We start from the raw sequence: 22,565 nt of genomic DNA, 5'->3' as shown, positions 1-22,565 counted from the left end.
AGTTAATACAGTGACTTGAACTTCTTAAATAATACTTAACCTACACCAGTTTTAAGAATGGAAAATGTGCCCTGGACAGGTGGCTCAATTGTTTGGAGCATCATTCTGTACACCAAACCGTGGTGGGTTCACTTCCTGATCAGGACACATACCCAGGTTGTGGGTTCGATCCCCAGTCAGGCAGAGGCAACTGATTGATGTTTCTCTCTCACATTGATGTTTCTTTCTCTCCTCATTTCCTGTTCTAAAATCAGTAAAAATAAATACAATACAATACACACACACAAATAATGAAAAATGTTTATAAAATAAAGAAAACTATATTTATCCCCATATGAAATTTACATTTTGAAAACTGTGGATGTCAGCTTATTTGCCATGAAGCTCATTAAAAATAAGGCTGACAACCTACATCCTTCTAATTAAATGATGTCCATTCAGCAAGTTCTTTCTTTGGATATTTGCATAAAAGGCATGAAGCATTTGCTGCCTTGGATGGTTCAGTTGTTGCCTCAATAACTGGATAAGCATATAGACACTCTCTGCATTCCAGAATGTGCATAATTCTTTTTGCCAGTTCCATTCTTCTCACCTAGCTGATGATCCTAAAGTCCCTTACACATATCCTAAGTCTTTCATAGCTAGACAGATGATCGCCTACACTTAAAACCCTTTGGTTTAGGTGTTGCCAATATAGCTCAGATTTTCTTTTTTTAAAAATAGCTAACATTTTTGTGTTTGAAAGCTGAAGTGTTTTGTTCTTAACCTGATCTTAATACTCAGTTTGATCTTTTCCTTCTTGAATTATCAGCAGTGGTTTGTCCCGGTAGTTTTTATTTCAGGGAATGACTCTTCAGTGTATTTCTCCAAATCATTTTCATTTGGTTTCCATAGCAACTATATCAATAATGGTACATACCAGTGGGAGAAAATAGGCAATGTTATTTTACAGTATTGATAGAAAAAAAAACATATAAAAGGAATAGCCATTTGTTTCCCATGCCTCTCCCTATATTCTTTGGGTTTATTACTGAAATATTTGGGGGCAAGCTGAATAACAGGAAATGTGAGAGTGTGGTTATAGTAATATTAAAGTGGGTTATGGGTTATATTCTTTAGGCTGGGCATGTCAGGCATGTGGAGAGTTGTTGGATCAGCACACCTCTTCTTCTTCTTCAGGTGTTCCATGACATTGCTTATAAAGCAAAAGACAGGCAGGACCTGATCGCTGGCATTGATGAGTTCCTAGATGAAGTCATTGTCCTTCCTCCTGGGGAATGGGATCCAACGATCAGGATAGAGCCTCCTAAGACACTTCCATCATCCGACAAAAGGTAAATTATCAAGCAGTTGGGGGTGTTAAACTTTGAGAAAGAGTTTATATTTGGCAAAGGAAATGGAGTCAGGCTACTGCCCTAATATTTTTAGGTTCCCATTTAACTTGATGTATTATGTCATTTCAAATGAATCCCGTATGTGCCTTGGTTTGACATTTCATTGACATTGTAAAATGAATGTTATATGTTGTGATGTTCTTTGGTGATTACAAAGTAGAACAGTATGGAGTTTCCTCAAAAAACTAAAAATGGAACTCCCATTTGACTCAGTGATCCCCCTTCTAGGAATATATCCCTAGAAACACTAATTAGAAAGGATATATGCACCCCTATGTTCATAGCAGCACAATTCACCATAGCTAAGATTTGGAAACAGCCTAAGTGCCCATCAGTAGATGAGTGGATTAAAAAACTGTGGTACATCTATACAATGGAATACGACGCTGTGGTAAAAAAGAAGGAGTTCTTACCATTTGCAACAGCATGGATGGAACTGGAGAGCATTATGCTAAGTGAAATAAGCCAGTCAGAGAAAGATAAATACCACATGATCTCACTCATTTATGGAATATAATGAACAACATAAACTGATGAACAAAAACATATCCAGAGACAGAGAAGCATCGATCAGACCGTCAAACCTCAGAGGGAAGGTAGGGGAGGGTGGGGGTCAGGGGGAGAGATCAACCAAAGAACTTATATGCAAGCTTATAGGCCTAACCAATGGACACAGACAACAGGGGAGTGAGGGCATGAGTTGGGGGTTGGGGGGTAATTTGGGGATAAGGACACATATGTAATAACTTAATAAAAATTAAAACAAACAAACAAAAAACAAAACAAAGTAGAGATATATTATGATATTGGAATATATCATAGAGCCTCTTTGGGGATGTTCTGGGAACTTCTTTTGCATGTGGGAAGATTAGTTTACTCAAAATGACGTCCTGTAGATATAAGAGGTTAAGAAATTGGGTGAGATGATTGAGGAGAAGCCATTTTCTGGAAACCTGTTACTTTCCAAGTGAAATGGTTTCCCTCTTATCTGATATACAATTTGTTCAACTTTTCTATTCCTCCAGTCATTTGTGTTGGCTCTAAATATAACACTTTCAGAACTGTCTGTGAGGATGGTAGAAGGAAATAAGGATCCTTCTCCCAAAGGGTTTTCAGCTCATCTCTTCATTAGCTGGTGCAGATAAGTACAATAAACTAATATTCCCTTGGGCTCTGTTGTCTTAGAAAGAACATGTACTCGGGTGGAGAGAATGTTCAGATGAATGGGGACACTCCCCATGACGGCGGCCATGGAGGAGGAGGAGGACATGGGGACAGTGAAGAATTGCAGAAAACTGGACGGTAATTGAAGGGTTCTTTTGTCATTCACAATGAGGTTCTCCTTGGATCTAAATTTCTCTTCATCTTTCTATCAGCATTTTCTTCACTGTTTGCACATTCATTTAGCCAACAAATATTTATAGTTACCTAACAGTCACAGCCTCTGGGGATGTAGCAGTGAACTGAACAAAACTCCTTATCCTTATGGGTCTTACTTTGTAGTGGTGGAGACAGACAGTGAGCAAATCAAGGAATGTGGTGATGCTTTCATGTGGGGAATCAAAGGAGAAGTAGGGAGTTTGCCTTGTGAGAAAGGTGTTTTAGATAGGGTGGCCACTAAGGGCCTTAAAGAGAATTGTAGCGTTTGAGGAAAGTCCTGAGGGAGGTGGGAGATAGACCATGTAGACGTGGGGTTGGAAGAGGGGACAGCAGAGCACCTGGCATGTGTTAGGCTGGCGCTGTGGCTGGTGTGACTGGAGTGGAGTGAGGGAGGGGGTGTGAGAGACAAAAAAGAGAGGTTCTGGGTAGAGTGTACGGCAGGAAGAATGTGTAATGTGCCAATCTTACACATGTGGCTCTCATGATTCCATCTCTTTCCTGTACACTTACTCAAAAGGGGGTAACATGTTATAGAAATACATGAGTAACTCACAGGTCCTGTTTTTCAGAGAGGGCAGTTGGGGAATCGGGTTTCCCAGATTGCTTTGGCTAAATCTCTTTTCATGACAATTCTCCCTCCTCCACTGCTAGGTTCTCCATTTCATTTTGGGTTAAGTAAAATTTCAAGTTGGGTACTCATTTTATGAAAATATATCTTTTAAAAAACACTACAGACTGAGATGCCATTCTTCCGTATTTCACCTTTGCTAAATGCACCGAGTGTCTGAAGTTTGCCTGGCCCTGTTCATACTAAGATGTGAGATTTGGCTGGGAGGGTGAGTTGACTGATGCATAAGTCAGCTGACCTGCTAACATTTGCTGTGGGAGTCAGCAGGCAATGCTGTTCTACCACATACCATGCTGTTCTACCACATACCTGCATGGCTTCCTTGAATCTGAAACATCTTCAGATTCTTACCCCAAAGTCACCTGATCGGGAGACCCCTTCTGGCCACCATCATATTTCAATCACTGCTCCTCTCTCATCTAATAATCCTGTTCCCCACTTAATTCCTTTCTTGATTTTTAGTGCCATGCATTTTACACATTTTGTCTCCTCCATACAGAAAGTAAACTTTATGAGAGTGAGTATTTTCTTTTCTTTTCGGTATCATTCACTTTTATATTTCCAGCACCAGGATTAGTTCTGGGTATATCACAGATGCTCAATAAGCATTTGTGGAATGAGGAATGAATGAATGAATGAATGAATGAATGAATGAATGAATGAATGAGGCTGGAAAGGAAGCCATGGCAAGATTATAAAGGTCCTTGTATGATCTGCTCGCATGTTTGGATGATTTTCTTCGGGTGGTGAGAAGTTTAATTTAGCTCAACAATTCACTCTCATCTAAAGACCAACTGTCTGGTCTATAGGGAATGTGACACCTAATTTGGTGACTGAAAAAGTGGAAGATAGAAGAAAATCTATTCTTCCACAGTTTTCTGGTTTTATCTTAAGTGATTAAATAGTACCTTGTTCCTTCAAGCACGCGTTAAGTACACATTCTTTGTGGTTTAATAAGTTATCTCTTGCTTAATTTGATGGTAATTTATGTTACATCGTCACATGTTTGCTCTCTCCTCACCCAGGTTCTGCGGTGGACTAATTAAGGACATAAAGAGGAAAGCACCATTTTTTGCCAGTGATTTTTATGACGCTTTAAATATTCAGGCTCTATCAGCAATTCTCTTCATTTATCTGGCGACTGTAACTAATGCGATCACGTTTGGAGGACTGCTTGGGGATGCCACTGACAACATGCAGGTGGGTTGGGTTCGGGGGAAGACACAAATAGTACAGCCCAGATTGCCTTCCTCACCCGACAGCTCAGTTAGTAGCAGATGGCCTTTCAGTTACTCAGCGTGATTTTCCTTTTTTTGCTGGATGCTGCGTTTTACTTTGCTTCTGGCCTGCTGCTGTATTTCCAACATTTTAGTAATTATAAAAATAGCTTGATGAAATCTGGCTTGAGTCACAAGTGGAGAAAAGAAGGGAAGGAAATGAGGATATACAATTCTATTTGGGCAAAAGCATATCAGCTGCTTTAATTTGATGCAGGGCACAAGGTTTACATCTACTACCTTGAATGTTTGGGCCATTTTGTTAAACTTGATGACCACACTCTTTCCAGAAATACATGGTCATCTTCATTGTACACCTGAGCCAACAGAATCATTAACAGGGATTTACTCAAGGGTGGATTTGCTTGTCTGTCAGTGGAACTCAGCATTAAGAAATACAAGATAAGATTTGTTTCTCTTATTCCTGAATCTTCTCGTTAAGCTGTAGAAACTCTGAATTGATTTATTTTGTCTGAACCACAATACTTTGGTGACTTAGCAGGTTGCATTTGCCTTCCTTTGGAATCAGTAATACCTAATGTTTTAGTGATAGGAAAGATACTTCAGATTCTCATAGTCAATCAGAAAAATATGTACAAAACTACTTTTATTTGATCCAGTCATTAAGAAAAAAAGTAGGCATTGTGGGAGATACTGGACACAGCGTAGTGAGTGAAGGTGATAGTCTTATGTAAAGAACCAGATTCAAGCCATTTTCTAATTCTGTCCTTCTCTTTTATGACTTATTACTTTTTAACCTATGTGACATTCCTCAGTGCTGCCAGCCAACTTATTAAAAAAAAATACAGCTGATTCCAAATGATTGCTTTTCTTCCACTTCTATTTTCTTCCCTGGGCACATTTATGTTTTAGATTTCTGCCTAAACACAAAAATAAGAAGGAGACTATCTTCATTGCTCCAAGTAAAAAAGGAGAATCTATTTTAAACAAGTGTATTTAGTTTCTTGAGAGTATATTTTATCTCTTACTGCTCATTTATTGCTGCATAGCATATTATCCCAAAGTGTAGGGGCTTGAAAAAACCATTTAATCTCTCATAGTTTGGGTGGTTGATGGACTCGGGTAGTTCTCTCTTTGGTCCTCATACACTTGCAAGATGGCAGCTGAGGTTGGAGTCATCTGAAGGCTTCTTGACTCACAGGCCCAGTGCCCAGGCTGGATGTCTGCAGGAGCTGGGACTGAGGACTCTCCACATGACCTCACCACGTGGCTCGCATGGGCTTCTTCACAGCTGGGGCCATGACGACTCCTGAGAGGCCACGTTCTGTTGGAAAGGGGCAGTTGCCACTCAGCTCTGCTTCTTTCCACATGAAAATATACTCAGTATGATTTCATTTTCTGATTTTCAAAGAGAGGATGAAATTTAAAGTTCTTATGTGAAATCTGGTGATTTAAAAATACTGGTACCTGATTGACATTTTTAAAATATATTTTTATTGATTTCAGAGATGGAGAGAGAGAAAGAGAGAGAGAGAGAGAGAGAGAGAGAGAGAGAGAGAGAGAGAGAGAGAGAGAATGAATCATTGATTGACTGCCTCCTGCTGGAGATCAAGTCTGCAACCCCAGCATGTGCCCTGACTCAAACTGAACCACAACCTCCTGGTTCATAGTTTGATGAACTGGTTGGCTCAACCACTGAGCCATGCCAGCCAGGCCTGATTGACATTTTAAAAATAACACTGTGCTGGCCAGAGAGCACTTGTCTGTGTGTTCCCAATGGTAGGCCTGCGGCATGAGGAGTAGACAGTGTGGCAGTAACAGAGGAAGTATATGAAGAAGTATATGAAGAAGGAAGTATATGCTCCTCTTTTTTCCTTTCATAAGATAGAAATGAAAATTTGAAGTTAGAGCAGTGATGTCAGTAGGAGACTTTTTATAAAATTTGACTGTATTCAAATGGGATAGGTACTCTTCATCCAAATGAGAGCATTGTGATAACTAAAACATAAACTTCAAGGAAATAGGTAGAAAAAAAGGAGATGTGATTTTGAGAGTAGCAAGAACAAAATCACCTTGTCTTTCAGAATATACTGATTTTTTTGTGCAGATTTAAAAAATATTTTTCAATTACAGTTTACATTCAGGTTATTTTGTATTAGTTTCAGGTGTATAGCATAGTGTTTAGACAATTGTATACTTTACAAAGTGGTTCCCCAATATTTCAAGTACCCACCTGACTGTACATAGTTATTATGAGATTATTGACTATCTTCCCTTATGCTGCACTATCTCTGTGACTATTTTGAAATTACCAATCTGTAGTTTTTAATCCCTTCACCCTTTTCACCCAGTCCCCCAGCCATGCTCCCCTCTGGCAATTATCAGTCTGATATCTCTGAGTCTGTTTCTATGTTGCTTGTTTATTTTTTGTGCAGATATTGTTTCAACACTTTTATATTCATGAATGTTCTTCTTATTGACATCCTTTGTGTTGTTTATTGCCTTAAATTTAAAAAAATCATTTAAATTTTTTTAAAATTACAGTTTAAACTATGTAATTACATTGGTTTTCAGTGTACAGCCCAGTGATTAGACATTGCATAACTTACTAAGTTATCATCCCGATAAATTTTGTACCCACCTAACACCATACATAGTTATTAGAATATTATTGACCATATTCCCTATGCTTATTGTTTTTTTAAAAAATCAACTAAATTGAACTCTTTAGCTTTAGAACACTGTATCTGAGATGTGACATCTGTTAGTCTATTGTCCACCCCTCCTAGGTGAGTTAAGTTCTTGGGAAAATAAAGGATTCTGTTATATAACATGAAATGAGTATTTTCCTCTGTGATAAATTACACAGGAAAAGCCTTGCTGGTGGTGTAAGCTGTTTTCTGGGTTCTGAAGACTTTAGGAGAAACATAAATACTTTCCATGGTCAGGATGTTAAAAATGACCATTTGCTGGGTGTTACTCCTGGGAGTTGACTTCATTCAAAGTATCCAATTAGCAAAAGAACTACAATTTGACACTTCTGGAAGTCACAGTGGGTGGCAGAAACACTGACAAAGTGGGCTAGAAAATTAATGATTGTTAATATATACTTTTTGAACTGAATAGTCTGTTATTAATTTCTTTTGGTTGAACTACTGCTATTAGTAAGTGAATACACAGATCTAAGCACTGGGTTTATAAACCTAAAACATCTGTGTAAATAGAAATTAAGTAGTACATGCACGCATATACCCAACTCAATGGTTATATAGTGATTTTACATATCCTAATATTTTAATATGAAAAAATTTGCATGTAGTAATCATATTAGGTTTTCTTATAATGATAGATGATTATACATATACTAGAGGCCCGGCGCACAAAAATTTGTGCACACGCGCGGGGGGGGGGGGGGCCCTCAGCCCAGCCTGTGCCTTCTTGCAGTCTGGGACCCCACAGGGGATGACCATCTGCTGGCTTAGGCCCACTCCCCGGGGAATTGGGCCTAAGATGGCAATCAGACATCCCTCTGGCAGCCCGGCAGCCCTCAGGGGATGTACAATGGCCAGCGGGGAGCAGGCCTAAACTGCAGTCAGACATCCTTAGCGCTGCTGAGGAGGCAGGAGAGGCTCCTGCCACCACCGCGGTACTCGCAGCCATCAGCTTGGCTTGTGGCTGAGCAGAGCTCCTCCCATGTGAGAGCACCCTGACCACCAGAGGGCAGCTCCTGCATTGAGCATCTGCCCCCTGGTGGTTAGGGTGTGTCATAGTGACCAGTCATTCCCAGTCTTTCTGCTGTTAGGGTCAGTTTGCATATTACCCTTTTACTATATAGGATAGAGACCTGGTGCACAAGTGGGGGCCGGCTGGTTTGCCCTGAAGAGTGTCCCGGATCAGGGTGAGGGTCCCACTTGGGTGCCTGGCCAGCCTGGATGAGGGGCTGAGAGCTGTTTTCAGGCTGGCGGGTGACTGAAGCTCCCAACCTCTCCTTTTTTTCTTTTTTTTAATTCTGGGATGTAATTACCTTCTATGGCTGTCACTGGAACTGAGAGCCAGCTTTAGCTCTGAGGCTTGGCTCCAGCTCTGAGACCTTGGCTGCTAAAAGCAGGTATCTGGGTTTGTTTGGCTTCTATAATTGAAACACTGTTGCAGCTCCAGCTCTGAGGCCTGGCTGGCTGAAAGCAGGTTTCTGGGGTTTGTTTAGCTTCTATAATTGCAACATTGTTTCTTAGAGTGCAGCTCAGAGGCCGGCAGCAGCAGGCGGGGAACATTGGCTTCCTCCATCACTGGAGCAAGCAAGCCTCCTGTTTGCTTCAGCTGCCTGGCTGCAGGCCGCCATCTTGGTTGGCAGTTAATTTGCATATCACCCTGATTAGCCAATGGGAAGCGTGTCGGAGGTATGGTTAATTACCATGTTTGTCTATTATTAGATAGAATATATGTATGTGTGTGTGTGTGTATGTGTATCTATATGTTTATATGTATATACACACTTATATAATATCAACAGATATATGGATATCAGTAATTATCAATATATACAATCCATATAGACGTATGTATATACATATATATGTGTGTGTGTATATATGTGCGCACACACACGCATATGTATGTTGATTTGATCTCTGTTAAGGACCAAGGAGTGAGGTGACCTGAGATGCTGAGAGGACTCGGCACTGAGAGGGTATGAGCTATAACATGCAAAAGAGCTGATGCTCCGGCAGTGGAAGTCTTCTTGACTTGGCATCAGGACAACAAAGTGTTCTGTGGATTTGGTGCTAAGGCCCAGGTCATTTCACAAGTCTATGCCAGAGGTTGATTCATTCCTTTGAAAATATTTACTTAATGTCCACTGTGTGCCAGACACTATTTTAAGTGCTGGGGAAACAGATAAGTGACCAAAATAGATAAGACTCCTCTTCTGACAGCATTTACAGTCTGGGGTGTTGATAGAACTATCTGTTTCTCTGCCCCCAGGAGATAACCATAGTGGTGTGTAGAGGGCTCATTTAGGGGGGGAGGTCCTCTGGCTCTATTTGACCCTCTAAACCAGCGCTTCTCAACCTGTGGGTCGCGACCCCTTTGGCAGTCGAACGACCCTTTCACAGGGGTCGTCTAAGACCATCCTGCATATCAGATATTTACATTACGATTCATAATAGTAGCAACATTACAGTTATGAAGTAGCAATGAAAATAATTTTATGGTTGGGTCACAACATGAGGAACTGTATTTAAAGGGCCAGAAGGTTGAGAACCACTGCGAGTCTCAACAGTAGATCAATACTAAGCAGCAAAGCATTGGCACAGCCTGAAATAATCTTCAATTATATCACATGCCTTTATAAATGTGGCAGTGGGTTATTCTCAAATGTACAAGCAGCTGAAATGAGTCAACTGAAAACAGTGTCCTTGTTTTTAAAGGCAGACAGCTCAGAGATGGTTCACATAGGGCCTTTATTGTCAGGCTACAAATAGACAGGGCGCTGGGTAGAAACATGTTGTAAAAACACAGATGAGTCACTGCATTGCTGTTGTTTAAGCATACTCTTCTGCCAGCTTCAGTGCAGGAGGTCTTGCCTACTCAAAGATAGGAATTCACATCGAAGCATTTATTTCAGAGATGAAATATGTGTGAATATAATAATCTCATGTATATAATGTATATATATATTTAATAATTCCATGTACATTTACATGATATATATGATAACGTCCCCATTTATTTGTATACACACACACACACACATACACAAACACACATACTTCACTAGAAGCAGGTCTGGGTAGTCTTATGGATCATTTCCCATGGACCTGTGTTCAAAATAAGACAGTTGAAGCTATGATGGCTCCCAGTATAACCAATTTATAATGGCCACATAGATGACTGTACCATTTCCCCAAAATGGCACTTTGTGAGGCCTCTGTGGCTTCCAGGGTGAGTATTCACAGCTTGCTTGTTAATAAGCATCGGCGAGGTTTAGCTTGGGCTTCCGGGACTTCTTCATCAAGAGTTGACTTTACATTCATCTAGGATCCAGCCCAGGCTGGTACTGTTTTCTGTTCTTAGAGTTTAATAAGAGCATGACCTTTCTGAGATCTATGAATTGTGCTGACACTTATTATATTCGTATGACTCTTACCTTTTTCAGTAAGTCCCACCGTAATAACACTCAGGCCCCCTACCATGCTGTGTGAATTAAACAAGGGCTTTTCAGCTTCACCATCCTGAAAATTTGTCCTTCCCACAGTTGAGTTCTGTGACCATCCATGTCCATTCGCTGCATTATATTTACATTCTTGGTTGCCAAGCAAGTATACGGTTCTATCCATTTAGATACTTTTAATTAAATTGTTAAACGTCGACTTAACAAATATTTATGGATAGTTTAGTCTTTGGGCAGGATACTGATATAGAGAACATTTTTTGATACTTCATGGCAAGTTTTTGTGTTATTTAAAAGTTGTTTAGCTTTATGAAACAAAGAAAAGTATTTTAACTTAAATCTACATTGTTAATTGTGAATGACTGAGCATAGGTTAGAGTGAAGAAATGAAGAAAGCCATTTTAATTTTTTTCAAGAGTAAGTATAACCCTATATTCACAACCTTGTATCAAAAGAATACAGTAAGATTTTTAGAATTCTGTGAATTTTGTGATATTTATGGACCCCAACTGAGCACATTTTAAGGGAATTTGTCTCATAATAAGGAACATTTATAGCTGGCATCTCCAAATTTGAGGTTTTATTTTAATATACTGCTGTGCTAAGAATACTTAATCAATCTGCTTAAGTTGGAAATATATCATTTCTTATCCACATGACAGACCTCGATGAGATAGACATTTCTTTATGAAGCCGATTGTGTGCAATTTATAACAGCAAGGTTAAAGCCAATTGGTAATTGCTTCACTATAGTGAAGGTTGTCTAGTAATTTCAACTTACCTAAATGTTGCACTTTGGTAGTGGAAGTGGAAATGTGAGATGACATGTTGGTTCCTTGAACTAGTCTTCCAGACTAGGGAGGTAGTCGAGCTGTTTGAGTAAGCAAAGTAAATGTTCCTGACAAAGTAAGGGGCTCTGCATTGTTCAGCTGCCTCCAAGCTCTGCTGGCCATTCCTTCTCCCAGGAAGAACTTTAAATCATTTGCTTCACTTCAGGTGCAGATTCTGAATTAAATCTGTTTGATTACAGTTAAGTCAGTTATGCCCGGTTGTTGTGGTTCAGTGGTTAAGCATTGACCTGTGAACCAGGAGGTCACAGTTTGATTCCCAGTCAGGGCACATGCCTGTGTTGTGGGCTCAATCCCCAGTGGGGTGTATGCAAGAAGCAGCCAATCAATGATTTTCTCTCATCATTGATGTTTCTATCTCTCTCCCCCTCTTCCTTCCTCTCTGAAATGTGTGTGTGTGTGTGTGTGTGTGTGTGTGTGTGTGTATACATACATACACACTAGAGGCCCGGTGCATGAAAATTTATGCATGGGAGGGGGGTTCCCTCAGCCCAGCCTGTCCCTCTCACAGTCCGGGAGCCCTCAGGGGCAGGAGGCAACCTGGCGATCAGGGGAAGGCAACACCCCATCACACCTTTGCTGCTGCCACTGCTGGCAGCGCAAGCCTCAGCCAGCCCTGATTACCTGAGCCTCGGGCTTGCCCTGGGTGGCTGGATGGCTGAGGGGACTGGGCGCTGCCATCTTTTGACGATGTGACTGTCAATTAGCATATTCCCTACTTATTGGCTGTAGGTGCTGCCATCTTGGAGGGTGGGGCAGTCAATTAGCATATTTCCTCCTTATTGGCTATGGGAGCTGCCATCTTTGAGGGTGGGGCAGTCAATTAGCATATTTACTCCTTATTGGCTGTGGGCGCTGCCATCTTTGAGGACAAGGCAGTCAATTAGCATATTCCATCCTTATTGGCTGTGGGTGCCACCATCTTTGAGGGTGGGGCAGTCAATTAGCATATTCCCTCCTTATTGGCTGTGGGTGCTGCCATCTTTGCGACAGTGTGAGGGTCAATTAGCATATCCCCTCTTTATTAGATAGAATATTTAAAGTTATCATTTGTGACCAGATTTTACTTACCAGAATTTGTTACCTCTATTTTCTTTGTGATCAGAAAATGATAGTAATTAGGCTGGTTGGGGATGCCAAGTGTTGAAAATTTCTAGAATTATTTTGCGTTTGGCTTAAAATTAGTTTGAAATAACTTTATTTTTGTAAGATGTAATTATGCATTGTAGAAAATGCAAGCAATACAGTAAAACTAGGTAGAATATAATTTTCCCCTTATACTTATCACCCAGAAATAACCATTAATTTTTTCATGAATACCTTTTTCATATGCCTGTACAAACAAATATATAAGATTTTATATAAATGAGATAATACTATTTCAAAGCATGATTTAATGGAAGTCTTTTCACTTCAATATGGATCTTGAGAATCATTTTTAATGACTACATCTATTTGTACACATAATACATGTGCTATAATTTACTAAATAAACCCCCTATTACTAGGCTTTCAGTTTTCCCCAATTTTCTCATCTGTAAACAAAGGGTATGCCAATTTATACTTCTACCAATAATGGACAAGAGTGCCCACTTGTCTACACCCTTGCATGAACAGGATTTCTCATTTTTGTTATTCTGAGGGTTGAAAAATGATAGCTCATTCTTATTCAGTTCAAATTTATTTGAATTTTAGTGGGGGGTGAATATCCTTTCACATTTTTATTCACTACACTTTTCTTTTTATCCCAACTTGAGTATATGCTTGTTGATTTTAGAGAGGAGGGGGGTGGAGAGAGAAAGAGAGAAACATCGATGTGAGAGAGAACATTGATTGGTTGCCTTCCTTACATGCCCTGACGAGGGATGGAAACCCCAACCTATGTATGTGCCCTGATTGGGAATAGAACCCGCAACCTTTTGGTGTATGGGACGACCCTCCACCCCATTGAGCCACACTGGTCAGGGCAGGCTATCTATTCTTATTTATATCTGTGTCCTTGCTGTATTTTCCTTTTATCCACTTGGTTTTTTCCCATTGACTTGTTCAAAACTTATATAATAAGGATATTTTCTTTTGCTTCTCAGAAATATCACAAATATATTTTTCCTAGATTTACTGTATGCCTTCTAACCTTATTTATGATTTATTTTGCTGTATGGATTCCAACTTTTATGTAGTCAAAATATTCAGTGTTTTATAGTTTCTTATTTTCATGATATACTTAGAGAGGTTTCCCTACCCCAAGATCAGAAAAATATTTACCCACATATCTTAGGTCTTTAATGTTTTCCTTTGAATTTTTTATCCATCTGGAATTGATTTTTGTGTAAGGTTATACAGGCATTTGATGTTTGGGCACTTCAGACGATCTAGATACATACTCCCAGCTCTTCAAACAAAAAGACATTGTAAAGCCTCCCTGTCTTGCCCGTCCGTTCTGTTAGGCTTGGAGCTGAAGCTCTTTTGGCTCATGCTTTTCTTCAAGTGGGGAGCTAATTTGTCTTTCAAGTCTTCCCTCTTTTTTGGTTCCTGCTGGGCAGTGTGAAGAGAAATCCTGTTTATGACGACGAAGCATTTTTAGGCAGAGTAGGTGGCAGTAAGGATTTGGCAGCTGCGATCTGTCAGGACAGAACTCACTGATTTATAGGCTGTAGCTACTCAGGTGAAATAAAAAATGAGGGTTGGATATCCAATCTTCTTCCCCCTGTAGATGAATGGTTGGTGTAACTGAGCCTTAAGTATGCTAGTGGTGGTTCATGTTTTGAAGAGGGGGAAAGGTTGCTTGAATGCGACTCAAAATTGGGCCACGCGAGAATCACCTGGGGAACTTTGAAAGCATGCTGATTCCCTAGACCTGATCTTCTGAGGTTATGATTCAATTTTTTAAGGTAGAGATAAAAAAAACCCCAAAACAGGCCTATTTTTTCTTAAAAATTTTTTTAAGTAATTCGCATGTGCCTAAAATTTGATTATATCCTTGTATCATTTCTCCTCTCATTTTGATCATGCGGCTTGGCTTATGCTGGGAACCTGGCGTCAAAACTGCAGGTAACAGCACTCACTACTGATGTCCAACAGTGATGTTTAACTGGCTTTAGGCTGCATCATTCTTCTTGGCTAAATTTCAGAATCAAAGACTTATCTAAAGGAAATTTGGTTTTATTATTCAACATGCTACACAGTTTGCATAAGTTACCATGGGCAGGGACTAGATTTTCTCTCTTTATCTTGGAAACATTTTAGTGTTGTTGTTGATTTTAAAGCTTGACTATAACAATAATGTTGGCAAATGCTTTATCACTTTCTGACACCAACGTATTTTATTTTCCAAGTTTCACTTGGTTGAAAGTTGTCAAAGAAACAGAAAATTCTTTGTTTTGGGGGCAGTTGTGCCATTTTTCTCTTTGTGTTATTACGACTCGATAATCACGGGAACTAACATTTTGCTGTATCTCTACTGTATTCTTAGCTCTTTATATATTACTAGAGGCTCAGCACATAAAATTCGTGAGCAGGTACGGTCCCTAGGTGTGGTCTGCCATCAGGGCCATCTTCCCTGGCTGCCCACTGCTGGCCCTGAAACCCGCCGCCACCCTTTCACCATTGGGTGATCAGTGCCTGATGGCCAGGGGAAGGGACTGAGAGGTCGGCTATTACTGTCCGCTCACCAGCCCTGCCCCACCATGGGCTGCCCTCTGTGTGTGGGGCGACCGGTGGGGCGGGGGCCTTGGCCTGGCACCACCTGCATCCCCTACCACCCACCCCCGGTTTCTCATTTGTCATCAGACGATCAGAGCCTGCCGGCCAGGGAAAGGAACCGAGAGGTAGTCAGTGCGCCTCATAGTGACTGGTCCAGCAGTCGTTCTGATCGTTCTGCCTTAAGGGTCAATTTGCATATTTTCCTTTTATTATATAGGATTCTCTTATTTAGTACAAATGATTATCATGTAAATAGCCATCAGTGTTCCAGAAGAGAGAATTAGGAGTTAGAGAGTCTGGTGACTAGTGGAGCAGATATTTAAACCCGAGATATTCCTGAATCCAAGACATGCTGTTTGTGCTGAGCCACCTGGAAGTGACCTTGGACATCATCTAGCCCAACTTCACCTTATATCTAAATAAATACAGTATGTCTATGTTACTATTCATCAAAAGTTATTACCTGCCAGAGGCTATGCTAAGCACTTTATATACATTATCTAACCTACTACATATATTAAGCCATAAGGAGATTAAGTCACTAGCTTAAAGTCACTGCGCTAGTTACTTCATGGTATAGTCTACAGGTAAACTTGAGATTGTCTGAAGCCTGAGTCCATGGTTATACTATATCAGCTCGATGTTTATCTGCAACATGAAAAAACTAAATTTGACAAAGGTTAAGTGACATTCCCAAGATCATCAGCTCTTTGGTGGCAGAATGAAGTCTTGACTCTAGATTTGCTGCCCGCCAGTTGTGTGTTCCTTCTACTGTTCTGCAGTGGGCAACACTTGATCAGAAATGACATATGATAAAACCTAGCCAAAATGGAGTTGGAGGACTTTATGGCTCCTGATTCTGCTACACATCAGAGCTCAGCCATCTGCATTCTCATGAGTTGCTATGGAGTTTGCTCATCTTTGGGAAATAAGGTATAGAAGTATCTTTCTGAGATATAGCTACTTAAAATATGCACATCCACCCATTATTTTCCTTTTTTACTGAACACTGAATATAGTAAATCAGAAAAGGGATTTCTTATAGTTCACTTTATAAATGGCTTTAAATTCTAGGTACAATTAAACTAAAGTTATTCAATGCATGAGGTATTTTTTTTTTAAATTTCTGTATTGTCAAGAGTAACATGTCAAAATATGGTGAAAATAGTTCTTTTCTGAGAAATGCTGGAAGCATCTCTAAGTTCAAGCAAGTTTCTTTCCAGTGCAATGTGTATAATTAATCACCTTTCTCTGTTTCAAAATTGTCAGCCACAGAATGGAAACTTTAGCACTTACCAAAGGATCAAGTACTGAAATAAAAATAATCTGCCTTTTAGTTGTCACAGGGCATCCATAAATCAAAGCCATTTTCTGGAAGAAAGTTGCTGTTATCTTTACTGAATGTGCAGCCATGGCTGTTGACCTTTGATAAGTGGAACGTAGGGTGTGATTTGGGCATTTCTTCTTGGATTCCTGTAGCGCTTCCCAGATGCCTGCAGAGCTCGTGAGGTATAGTGTATAGCATGAGGGGAGGAAGACAAATATGAGGACCCTAGGAGGCCCTGTTCCTACCCTCACAATCACTAATGGTGATGTCAGACCAAGTAGAGATTCTTAATCTCACGTTCCTCCTTTCTTCCTTCATGTTCTCTTTTGCACCCAGGCCTTGCTGTATTTTGACCCTGCAGTAGTGATGAAAAATAGGCACCCCATGCTTGATAAAGAATGATGCAGGCCAAAAAACTTTGCCTATCACATTTACTCAGTGCAGCTTGTCCCGCCACATGGAGCATTCCAGTCCTACCCTTTCATGTAACACACATTGAAGTAAGTTATGAAAAAGAAAGATAGATGACAACCCAATGTCAATGCACAAGGAGTAGAAAAACTGTATGTCCAAGAAAATCCGAGGCACAGACACATCTTTTCTCCTTGCTAAGGGTGACGTAGTGGTTTGAAAGACTTGTTGTGCCTCATTGTTGTACCAAATGTGGATTTGTTCATTCATTTAACCTCCTGAAACTCAGTATCTTCACATGTAAGAGATGAAGACTGATTCTAATTGGTTGGGCATAAATTAGTCTCTGCATAAATGCTGCCTGGTTCTGCTACCTTGCTTGTTATTCTGCTCCCTGTCCCTCTGAGTAAGAAAGGAGTGGACACTCTGATTACATATGGATTGGCTATAAAATAAGATGGCACCTTTCAACCATGCAGTAGATTTTACATCCCTGGAAACAGGGTCTCTTTCTGCCAGACTTCTTAGATAGAAGAAGAAATTGTTCTGAATTATTTCAGGATGTGTATACTCTTGGTGTGAGAAGCCAGTCTTATTGTCATCCCCATCCCCACCTCAGCTCCATTGTGACATGGTGCTACGCTAAAGGATTTGTGTCTGTTTTCTGAATTAAACTCTATCTATAGAAGAGAAGGATGTCATTTTAAGGAGAATATTGCTGGCTCTGAAGCTGTACAAAAAATGTGCTCAGTAATCATTATAATAAGGGTCTTCTAGGATGGCTTTTGAATGGAGATAGCACTTAGTGTATTTCAATTTTATTAGTTGATTAAAAAACACACCAATTTATTTGCAGTCATTTTATGTATATTATATGAAAGTGAATGAAAAGTTGCAGGAGAATTTGGGGGGCAGTGGAACGAGGTGACTTAGGGAGGCTGATAGGTGGATACGTTAACTGGGGGGTTGCGGGGGAAGACTGGGAACATCTCAGATTCCCAGAGAGCCAGTCTGCTCCACTCAGAGGGATGCTTAGATTTATGTAAACACTAGAGGCCCATTGTACGAAGAGATTCGTGCAATAGGCCTTGGAAAAGGCAAGCCTCAAGGCTTCTTCGCTCCAGCTGCAGCGGAGAAGCCAAGCCACTTCAGTCTTCGGTTGTCTTCAGTCTTCAAGCTTCACTCCGTGCCTGCATATGCAAAATAACCCTCCATCTTTGTTGGGTTAATTTGCATACTCATCCTGATTGGCTGGTGGGTGTAGCGGAGTGATGACCAATTTGCATGTTTCTATTTTATTAGTGTAGATAAGTCATGCTTCTACAAACAAATAATTATTGTTCAGTTGAAGAAGGAAATCTTTCTAGTACCATTTTCTTTAGTATACACATAAAGTTACAGGGATCCCCTAATTCTCCCTACTATATAAATTTATTTACCACTAAATATATGTGTCTTTTATTGTTTTTATTTTTATTTTTTAAATATATTTTATTGATTTTTTTACAGAGAGGAAGGGAGAGAGAGAGTCAGAAACATTGATGAGAAAGAAACATCGATTAGCTGCCTCCTGCACATCTCCTATTGGGGATGTGCCCGCAACCCAGGTACATGCCCTTGACCGGAATCGAACCTGGGACCTTTCAGTCCGCAGACCGACGCTCTATCCACTGAGCCAAACCGGTTTCGGCATATGTATGTCTTTTAAAGCTGTAGAATATCTTGACTCATTTAAAAACTATTTTATCTTACAGTTTTTGTGGTTCAGATTTACCATCTTACATAAAGGGTCTCTGTCATATTTTTATATTTAAAAATCCTCTCTTGATAGAGTACTGTCTTACATTTACAAATGGACCTTTTTACAAATAAATGTGGGCTTCTCTAACTGAAGTTTGAAATGATGAAAAATATAGGAAACAGGCCAGTTTGCCACCATATGAGGCATTGGTCCCAAATGATGCGATTAAGGTAGCATAATTTTGTAAGTCAGTGATGCTTTGTAGCTCATTTATCTTTGCTCTTGTTTTGTTAAAGGAAAATAATGGGTTGATTTCCAGAGATGTAACTCCAGGGAGATGTGGCCGCAAAGGTTTAGCTATGATGTCCCTGCAGATTCACTTCCTCTAAGATAAAGTAAACGGAAGCTCCTGTCTAAGTTGGCATTGGACAATGAATATGTAATAAGAATATTTTTGGAATTGATTTCTTAGAGACTGCAGGTTGGAGGGCAATCTACTTTGTGTGTCCCCTTTGCTCCCCTCTGCACTTAAAAGCTTTCCTCTAAAAAAAAAATAGCATTTGTGCATGAAATGTCACTGCTTATAAGAACCAGCTATGTGCAAGGTGAAATCAGGCTAAAACAACACTGAAGGTCACCACAAAGACTAAAACACAGTCCGAAGGGCTACATCTCTTCTCCCCACTTGGCGGGATTGTATAATGTGGGTTTATGTGCAAAAGCTTCAGGTATTATTTTCCGAATGGATCAGAGTCATCTTCCGCCTTCTGTAGTCAACCACCTGTCATTTTAGTCACTTTGTTCTTTGAACAATTCAGCCATTGGGGTAGGGAGGAATGACTAAATCGCACGCATGGTAAAATAAATGATACTGGTATTGGTAAGACTCTATTGTTCGTATCTGTTTGCTATGTTTGCATGGCCCTCGTAATAGCATATCAGGTGGCCTAACTTCCCTAGTGACACCAACACAAGAAGAAAAAATGCCTTGCTTTTTAACACCTGTATTTTCTTCCTACTAGGGTGTGTTGGAGAGCTTCCTGGGCACAGCCGTCTCTGGAGCCATCTTCTGTCTCTTCGCTGGTCAGCCCCTCACTATTCTGAGCAGCACGGGGCCTGTTCTGGTTTTTGAGAGGCTTCTATTTAATTTCAGCAAGTATGTACAGACGCATCTAATTGTAAATTAGGACTGTGTCACTGTAGAACATCCGTAGTCTAGATGGAGCATAGGATAGTGGTTCAGAAGACCAGAATATGGGAGTTGTAAGCCATGGAGGGTGAATGGCCCTGAGAGGTTAGTCCAATAGTCATTTTACATCTGATTCCATGAGGCCCATGCCTCCCCCATCATTGCCCCTTACCTTCCTGCTTGAGCTCCTTTGCCCTCTGACTTCCCGATGGGTTTGGTGGAGTGGGGAGCACCCCCAGGACAGGAACGAAGAGAGGTCAGGATATGTGTCTGCCTCCCCCACCTCCCTGTCTCAGCTTAGCACCCTTGCCTGGCAGTGGCTGGTCCCTTGAGTGCAGCCCCTGTAGGGCGGCTCCTACACCTGTCTGTAGCCCTGAGCAGGGTCTATTCCTTCCTTGGCCTTTTCAAACCAGGAGGTAGGAATGGCTTCCTGATGTTGCTGGTCCCTGTAAATAGCCCATTTGTTAAGTTCTCAAAAACCCATTTGAAAATGACTTCTAGTTCTTGCCATGACCCTGACTGACACACCAGAGATAGGAAGTGTCTTGTTCAAGGTCACATGGCTCATTCATGAAAGAGACTGGCTGCTCCAGTGGTCCTCTGCTCCTAACCTCCACTACAGTGTTTTTAGCTACAGATATTGTAGCACTCAGCTGAGTAATAACTAATATTTCTTGAGTGCTGACCATGTCCCAAGCATTATCTTATGTGCATTACATATACTCCCTCATTTAATTCTTGTAGCAGTCCTGTGAGGTAGGGCCGTGCTCTGCTTGATCGATGAGAAAGCTGGTGTAGAGTGGATAAGTGGATTGCTGATGGTTACATCACCAGTCGTTGGCAAGGCTGGGATATGAGTCCCTGCTTTCTAACTCCATAGCATCCAGCTCTTACAGAATCACTAGACATACTAATGGGCATGATAATTATGATATTAATATTTTCTTTTAGAAATTGACGGATCATTGTAAGAAGGAGAAAATCAAGTTAAGCAAATTATCCAAGTGGCCACATTAGCACACAAATGGGTTTGAAATAAAATTGGGTATTCCAGCCTCTTTCTAATGAACTTAATACCTTTAAGAGAGAATTGCCTTTACTGGCAGATCTCAACCCTGAAACAGATTGAAGAATTTCATAAAACTTGCTAGTACTCCTTGTTGGAATTTCCATATTATATTATTATATATTCTTAATATTTTAATGTTAGAAATGTCATTACTTGTATTATACCTCATGGACTTAACAACTCATATAATATTGAAACTGTGTCCCGTCAGAAATGATCACAAGATAGAGGAGGGGATGAGGACTTAAAACTAGCAGTTTGAAAACTGGGTTGAGAATATCAGCGAGGGTCTTCTGAGAATTTGAAGTTCTACATTTTAAATAATGTTGTGAGTTTTCTCTAGCTCATTATTACACATCCCTCCTCTATTATAATTCTCAGAAAGACATTGGAAAGAATTCTGTTCATGTCAGTTTATAGAAAGAGTCAAACAGTTTTTATATGTTTAAGAAAACATTGTGTGAGACAAGAGAGCTTTTGTGGAAAGATTAAACAAGCACGTACTATAAACAGGAACAAACACGCACAACCTTTGCAGGAAGATTTATTGGATGCAATGTGATCAGAGCCTTAATCTACAGAAAATGTTTGCATTCCAGTTTACTTTAGATAATGGAAGGAGAGAGATTATTTCCTTTCACTAAGTAAGTTTCTTTCTCACTTTCCCTTCTGTTTCGTCATAATTGGTAACATAAACATAGTTCCAAGTAATTTATTTGAAAACAGTTGTAAAGCAGCAAGAAACCTTGTAAGTCAGTGATGGAGTTAAAGCGGGGTTTCTCAAATGTTTCTTGTTGTGGAAAACCTTATTTTATTTACAGTGCTGTATCATTTACTTAAATATTATAATGACAGTGCTAATATTTTGTCTAGATGCAGAGTATTTTGTGTAGATGGATAATTCCCACAGTTTGTTTCATCAATTAGTAGTCCCATGGATACTCTATGAAAAAAGGCTTCTGTGATCCTAATAAGTCTGGGAAATGCTGTATATTATATCTCCCTGTTGACAGTTCACTTTATACTTTAGCTTACTAAGGGATCTGAGAAATCCTTCAGTAAAGAAACTGTTCTACTCTGTCTCTCCCAGACTTTCCCCAACATATTTTATAATTTTTTGAGAAATTGTTAAATTCTTGTTTTGTAGGTTCAGTAGGCTCAAACAGTAACTCTACATAATCCACAGATTTTCTCTGACATGGGATACAGGTTTTAATGCTTGCCCTGAAAACTGGAGAATCATAAAAAAAATGTGAACGATGTGTGCTGTCACCTTTTAAAATTAGGAACAGGATGAAGGAAAGAGCTCACAACTGTTTCCCAATTTCTGCTGTCTCTTTTGCATTATTTTTGTACATTGTATCCCAATAATACAGAAATAGATGATTGGACAAGTCCCACCCACGTTATGGAAAGAGAGATGGAAACATCTTTGAGAGAGAAACATCCATTGGCTGCTTCACACACGC

General features: G+C 40.1%; 1 protein-coding gene across 2 annotated transcripts in view; it reads left to right on the top strand.

Moving 5' to 3' along the window:
• The window catches only part of SLC4A4 (solute carrier family 4 member 4), a 282,065-nt gene that overhangs the window by 193,648 nt on the left and 65,852 nt on the right, over positions 1–22,565 (top strand). For both annotated transcript variants that reach the window (XM_081095570.1, XM_081095571.1), the window contains 4 exons: positions 1,180–1,334; positions 2,580–2,696; positions 4,428–4,602; positions 19,861–19,994. In XM_081095570.1, the coding sequence (XP_080951696.1) occupies positions 1,180–1,334; positions 2,580–2,696; positions 4,428–4,602; positions 19,861–19,994 (581 nt within the window). The remainder of the gene's footprint in view (positions 1–1,179; positions 1,335–2,579; positions 2,697–4,427; positions 4,603–19,860; positions 19,995–22,565) is intronic.

Source organism: Myotis nattereri (assembly GCF_964212035.1).
Source record: "Myotis nattereri genome assembly, chromosome: 1".
Classification (NCBI taxonomy): domain Eukaryota; kingdom Metazoa; phylum Chordata; class Mammalia; order Chiroptera; family Vespertilionidae; genus Myotis; species Myotis nattereri.
The sequence above is the reverse complement of the archived record's forward strand: the minus strand, read 5'-3'. Positions and strand labels throughout refer to the sequence as shown.